The sequence below is a fragment of the Microtus ochrogaster genome, unplaced genomic scaffold, assembly GCF_000317375.1.
Source record: "Microtus ochrogaster isolate Prairie Vole_2 unplaced genomic scaffold, MicOch1.0 UNK4, whole genome shotgun sequence".
NCBI classification, from domain to species: domain Eukaryota; kingdom Metazoa; phylum Chordata; class Mammalia; order Rodentia; family Cricetidae; genus Microtus; species Microtus ochrogaster.
In genome coordinates, this window is record NW_004949102.1 from 5,988,593 (window position 1) to 5,995,428 (window position 6,836).

Genomic DNA, 6,836 nt, shown 5'->3' on the forward strand with positions numbered 1-6,836 from the left:
TTTTGGTTTTTCAAGACAGGGTTTCTCTGTAGCTTTGGAGCCTGTCCTGGAACTAGCTCTTGTAGACCAGGCTGGCCTCGAACTCACAGAGATCCTCCTGCCTCTGCCTCCCAAGTGCTGGGATTAAAGGCGTGCGCCACCACCGCCCAGCCTCGATTTCTTGTCTATAAAATGGGACACACTCTTTGTCTGTCAACTATTTGTGGAGCTCCATTATATTTAAAGAAACCAATAAAGAACACAATTGATCAATTGAGGAGTAGATTCCACAGCTGGGCAGAAGGGCACAGAACTGTAATCCCAGTATGTGGGAAGTAAAGGTAGGAGAATCAGGAATCTGATGCCAGCCTTGGCTTCATAGTGAGTTCAAGGCTATGTGGGCTTCATGAGACCCTGTCTCATTAAAAAAAAAAAAAAAAAAGTAAATTGTAAGGAAAATGTAAAATGAGTTCAGTTGACAATAAAGGCAATACATGTATGAATGCAATATAATAGGTGATATGTGGATGGGGATGAGATGGGTTAGTTTTACATAGATGACTTCTAGAAGATGGCACTTGAGTAATGGGAAGGGTCCAGTCGTTCAAAATCTGATGGGAGGACCTGCTGGGCAGAAGGAATTGGGACGCGAAGGTCCAGGGATGAGAATGGGCTTCATGTGTTGGGGGGATAGAACCAAGGTCACTGTGAAGAGCATCTGAAGGACCCTGGCAAGAGGAAGGCAAGAGGAAGGCAGAAGTCTGGCTACAAAGGCCTTTTAGGTCAGCTGACAGGGCTAGCTTTCTGTGTGAGTGAAGTAGACACCACGGGAGGTATTTTCCAAGGCTTTAGTTTACTTTTGTCTTTTTCCTCCAGTGTTGGGGTGGAATCCAAGGTCTTTGTCAAGTGTTCTACCACTGAGCAACAGCCCTAACCCTCCGAAAGAGTCCTGTGGAATCCAGGAGAAGGAGAGGGAGTATGCTTGTTTCCTTGAATTAAGGCTGTCGACGTGGAGAGGGTTCAGAACATGTTTGAAGGTGGAGCCTTCATGACTAGCCGGAGAAAATGAGTACATGGTGATACTTAACTGACTTGGAAAAGCTTGGCAAGAAATGAGTTTGGGGGACTAGGGAAACCATTTAAGAGTTTTATTTGCAGGATGAATTCGATGCCCAAATGAGTACATGAAGGAAGTATTTGAATGTGTGGATCCAGAACTGGGGGAGAAACAAGGCCTGGAAATGAGATTTGATCATTTTTAACATGCAGACAGCATTATAATCTATGGGAGATGGGCATTCAGTTCCACCAAGAGATACCCGTGGGAGAAAAAGGGTCTTTTCTCTAACTAGAGGCCCAAGGTAGGAGGAGGAATGAACAAAAGAAATGGTGATAGAAGGAACACCTCAGTTCATCCTGTCCTGAAAGCCAAGAGCAGAAAATGCTTCAAGGAAGAGACGCTCCACTGTGTGAAAAGCTGCCAAGGCAAGTGAGGTGGCCGCTGGCGTTGGCAAGATGGAGAATCGGGAGACAGCACAGATTGGATTGGAACTGGAGAGAAAACAGGAGGTCAAATGGAGAACTGAGTACAGAGTATGGCGATGACCATTTTAACGAGAAATGAGGGTCAGTGAAGCGAGCTCAAGGGAGAAGGTTTTGTTTTAAGGTCAGGTTTTGGTTTTGATCTTGTTATGAAAGAAAAGGCCAGTTGAGCCAAGTATTAGACTTTGCTTAGATAAGAACCTTCCTTTCCTTCCAGTATGGAGAAGTCTGAAAATCTGAACGACCACGAGGGGAAAGGAGTTGTAGCTAGATTTATTTCAGCGATCCCCAGGTGAGGGGCTGGGGGTCTCAAACCCACCCAAGTCCCACCCCGCGGGAGGAATCTGAGACGGGTCCCTGCGCACGCGCGTTGCCCGTTTCCGCCAAGTGGGGGCGCTCGCGGCCTCAGAGGTACCTGGTGTTCAGAGGCCGTTCCGGCCGCCACTGCCCCCTGGGGCGGCACTGGCCGGGAGGCGGGAGGCCCCCCTGGGAGACCGCTTGTGGGGGGCCGGCGAGATGCAGTCCATAACCAGTAAGTGCGAGTCGCCTTCCCTGCCCCGCTAGCCGACTCCCGAATCCTCCGCCGCTCCCGCCCAGACCGCCCCAGCCCGCAGTCAACCGGCGCCAACTCTTTGGAACCTGGTCCCTGCCTTTCCAGCTCCTGACTGGACTGTCCCATCTAGCTTCCAGGATAGGCCTGGCTCCTCGCCACCCATCCCTACCCCAACTCCCATGATCTGAGAAGGCAGTTTACAGAGTGAGGTTTGAGGGCTTGCTAGGGAGACGGAGGTTAGTCGCGCCCCCGCCCCCGAATGCCCAGCCCAGGTCCTGGATCCTCATCATAGTGTCCAGCTGACCCCCTACCCCCGTGTCTCCCCCGCCACCTAGACTGAGCTGAGCGTCTGGATCTCACCCCGTAACACCGTAACTCCTTGTGCTGTGGAGTATATTTGTGTCGTGGGGTGCTCTGGCTATGAACTTTATGAAAGCAGGGGACATGCTGTTTTACTTCCTTTCAAATAGGAAGTCAGAGCCTGGGGATGTGGATCAGTGCCTAGCGTACTTGAGGTGCTGGGTTCAATCCCTAGTAAAGGAATGTAGAACAAAACAAAATCCAGGAAGTTTCGCAGCCTAGTGCTTATGCTTGATGGAGGGGGTCCTGGAGACCTCTTCTCCCGGACCGGATGTGCCTACCTAACGCTGGTATCTGCCATCTATCCAAACAGGTCCTTCCTCCGCTCTCCATACAGCTTGACACAGGCCTAGTGAGTTCGAGACCAGCCTGTGCCACAGAATTAGATAGTGTCTTTAAAAAACAAAAGAGGCTGGGCGGTGGTGGCGCATGCCTTTAATCCCAGCACTCAGGAGGCAAAGGTGGGCAGATCTCTGTAAGTGAGATCGAGGCCAGCTTAGTCTAGAGCGAGTTCGAGGCTCAAGCAATTCTCTTGCCACAGACTCTAGATTGCTGGGGCTATGTACGACTATGCCCTTAAATTTGTCTTATAAAACTCCTAGGTTCTCTTAAACATGTAATTCTGTATACAGAGACAAAATTCAGTAAAAACCGAATGAATGAGCCCCTCCCTCGTGCATGAATACAGTAAATATTTATTGAGCTGCATTCTGCTAAGCACATTACCAGATATGGGAGCTGTAACGGTAAACCAAGCAGGCATGTTCCCCGTTTTCATTGTTTGTACCCAAGTGTGGATAGAAGCAAACACAAGCAAACATGCTGTAGAGTTCAAGGAGTCGTAAGAGCTCTGAGGATGTCTTTTGGAGGCGGTGGAGGAGAGGCTAGGAAAAGATGAAATCTGAATGTTTGGTTGAGTGAGCAGGGGATGGGACACAGAGGCCATATGAAGCCTCATTCTCTTTAAGCCCTTAATCCTGACCCTGCTTTTGAATTCTTACTGGAATCCATGCCTTTAACTTTCTAACCTTTGAGAGTCTCACTCATTTCCAAATGGGTACCTGCATCTAGAACTCTGAGATGCAAAACTAAATAGGGCGACTCATGTCTGTAATCTTATCACTTGGGAGGCTGAGGCCTAGTGAGTTTGAGACCAGCCTGTGCCACAGAATGAGAGAGTGTCTTAAAAAAACAAAAGAGGCTGGGCGGTGGTGGCGCACGCCTTTAATCCCAGCACTCCAGAGGCAGAGGCAGGTGGATCTCTGGGAGTGAGTTCCAGGATAACGTGGTCTAGAGCAAGTTCCAGGACAGGCTCCAAAGCTGCACAGAGAAACCCTGTCTCAAGAAGAAAGAAAAAGAAAAAGAAAGAAAGAAAGAAAGAAAGAAAGGAAAAGGAAGGAAGAAAAAAGAAACCTCAGATGTTCCACAGAGTTCTGACACATTTGTTTTGCAAGTTAAAATACATGTATAATCCATATGTAAAATGTAGAAACTTGTGAAAAATCAAGCAGTATCATGCACAGGTATGATATGGAGATTAAAATACCCGCCACGTTATTCTATTTCTCTGAAGCAACTGTTATTTTTTAAATGTATTTAAATGTGTGGCATACTCGTGTTCGTGTGTATGCACGTGTCTGTGAATGCACATGTATGCATATGAGTTTGGAGCCTAGCAGTCAATGTCAACTGTCTTCCTTAGTCATTGTCCACCTTATTTTTTGAGACAGGGGTCTCTCACTGAGCCAAGAACTGGCTGACTCAGCCCCAGTGATCTGCCTCCACCTTCCACTCCCACTCCCCAGTCCCAAGGGCTAGGGCAACTGACTCCTGCTGCCATGACTGGGTTTTTAACTCAGGCTCTTTTGTTTGCTTGGCGAGCGTTTTACCGACTAAGCCATTTTCCCAGCTTTGAAGCAACTGCTCTTTATGGGCGTAGATCTTTCTGTGTGGCATAGTCCGTTTCTCTGTATGTTTATGTCATAGTGTCTGGTTTGGTTTTCCTTCTGGTTACTATAACATGGATGCACTTTAGTATTTTTAGTTAGTAAAAAGGCTTGTTTTGACTTGCTGGTTTTGGAGATCTCAAAGGGGCACTGTTTGGCTTCTACTAAGGCCCTTTTGGTGACTAGCACCATTGATTGACGTTATCAGTCATCATGTAGGTTAGCATGTCACGTTTTATTATTTTATGATGAGCTTCTTTTTTAATTCAACCTTGAATCCTAAATGTGTGCTGTCTCACATCCTGTGCTTTACAGGGAGTTTGGGGTAAGGGACAGCCTCCGGGGCTCTGAATTTCCTAAGCTCCCAGGATGGATAACTGAAATGCTCTGAACATTTTTTTTTTCAGCTGTGGGACTTTTAGAAAGACTTAGGACGTTGATAAAAATACTACCTCCTAGGTATTTTGTTTTGTTTTGTTGGAATAGAATACCTAGCTCAGGCTGGACGAGATAGTTTCACGAGGTAGCTGAGAATTACCTTGAATTTCATACAGATGAATAGCATGCAAAGCAATGGGTTTTCTTGCATTTCTGTACATGTGTCACTGCACCGTGTTCTCATAGCACTTCATGTTTGTTGTTCACACTAGCCCACATTGATGCTGTGTGTAAGGCCTCAAAGTCTGCCTGTCTACTACACTTACTGCAAAGAGTCGCTGTCTAATCCCTTCTTCGGTATACTTTTATTCTATACTTTATGATGCTCTACCTCTCTAGTGGGGGAAAGACTAGGTTGTCCGTAATTTCCAGACAGGAAGTAAGTCTAACTTGAACTCTGTGCTTCCATACCATGCTTGACTCATTCACTTATGTTCTTGACCATCAACCTTTGTGTTTTGCAGGTGAGCTGCAACATCTGCAAGAGGAGATTACCCTGTTAGAGCGTAATAAAGACAGTGAACTTAAAGAAATAGAGCAGGAGTTGCATTTGGCTCAGGCGGAGATCCTGAATCTACGGCAAGCTGCAGCAGATTCTGCATCTGAGCATGAGAGTTACATCGCATCCTTGCAGGACGATCTCTGCCGGTTGCAGAATGAACTCGATGATATGGAACGCATTCGAGGGGATTATGAGATGGAGATTGCCTCGCTCCGTGCTGAAGTGGAATTGAAGACATCTGAACCATCTGATTTAAGTGTCTCAGACTTCTCTGGGATACAAGGTATGAGTCCTTTTGCCCCATTCACAGAGTTAAACGGAGGAGAGGACATCATAGGTTGGAAGATGGTAGAAGAGAAGTGTGAGATTATGCATTAGAAGCTTCTAGAAGGAAAAATTCCCCATGTTTACTTTGAGACTAGAGAAAAAAAATCACTCAGTCATTACATAACCAGTCCATGGTGGTATAAGAATTGGTGCCATAGAGCCGTCCCTTGGAGATTCTTAACAGAGAGCTGTTAGGTCCGCATTGATTTGACTCTGGGAAGATACTCCCTGTGGGAAAAAGGGTCTGGGGTGGACAGAAGGACCTGTCACCTCAGGAAACCCTTCCTGCTGCTGTGGCATCGTGGCTCTTTGCCTGAACCTGTTTAGGCCTCTAGTCCTGAGACCTAGAATGCTAATTCGTAGGTTCATTTAGCCCTCCCCAAAGTAGAAACTTGGGGAGGCAACAAATCAGAACACAAGACAGCTGGAGAGGAAGAAAGGTTATTTCTAGTAATGCATGTGGTACTCAAAAGCTCCAAGCCCTGTTTTCAGAAAGTCTCCCAGCTAGTTGCTAGGATTCATGACATCAGAGGGTTAGCCTTTATTCTAGCCTGGATTTATGATCTGGGTATAATGGAGGCCCTATATTTGGCCAGGTCAAGCAGAGACAGTCAACAAGGAAATCAAAGAATTGCAAGTGTTCCCAGCTGTATTAAGCTTTCCATGCGCGCCTTTGGATGGGAGAGGGAGGATGCAGCCAGAGTGGCCCTCACCTGAGTCAGGATCCCAGCTGATTAACTCTCTCCAAACCTCATTTCCGTGTCTGGAATATGGAACCTAACATAGTTAACCAAGTCTTACCGCAGAATGCGACACTAGGACAGAAGAGAAGCCTCAGGAAAGCACAGAGAAACCTAAATGATATGTGGAGTTAATCGTAAGGTGCTGCTGGTTCTTAATCATGACAAGTAGGCAATGGTTAAGATGCTTACTAGCTGAGTAACCTGGCTGAGAATTCTCCCAGAGAACTTTTTGCTGTCTTCTTGTGCACTGTCTTCTTTTGTTTTGCAAGTCTGAAACTATTCTAAAATTAAAGATTTTCTTTAAGGGGAGTGGTCTTACGCAGGGCTATCTCAAGGATTAAATGAAGGTCAAAGTGGTGGCGCACGCCTTTAATCCCAGCACTCGGGAGGCAGAGGCAGGCGGATCTCTGTGAGTTCGAGACCAGCCTGGTCTACAGAGCTAGTTC

At 46.8% G+C, this 6,836-nt stretch overlaps 1 protein-coding gene across 2 annotated transcripts in view; it reads left to right on the forward strand.

Annotated features, from left to right (window-relative positions):
• Positions 1 to 6,836, forward strand: part of Ccdc136 (coiled-coil domain containing 136) — a 31,425-nt gene that overhangs the window by 5,108 nt on the left and 19,481 nt on the right. For both annotated transcript variants that reach the window (XM_026788569.1, XM_013353258.2), the window contains exon 5: positions 5,283 to 5,603. In XM_026788569.1, the coding sequence (XP_026644370.1) occupies positions 5,283 to 5,603 (321 nt within the window). The remainder of the gene's footprint in view (positions 1 to 5,282; positions 5,604 to 6,836) is intronic.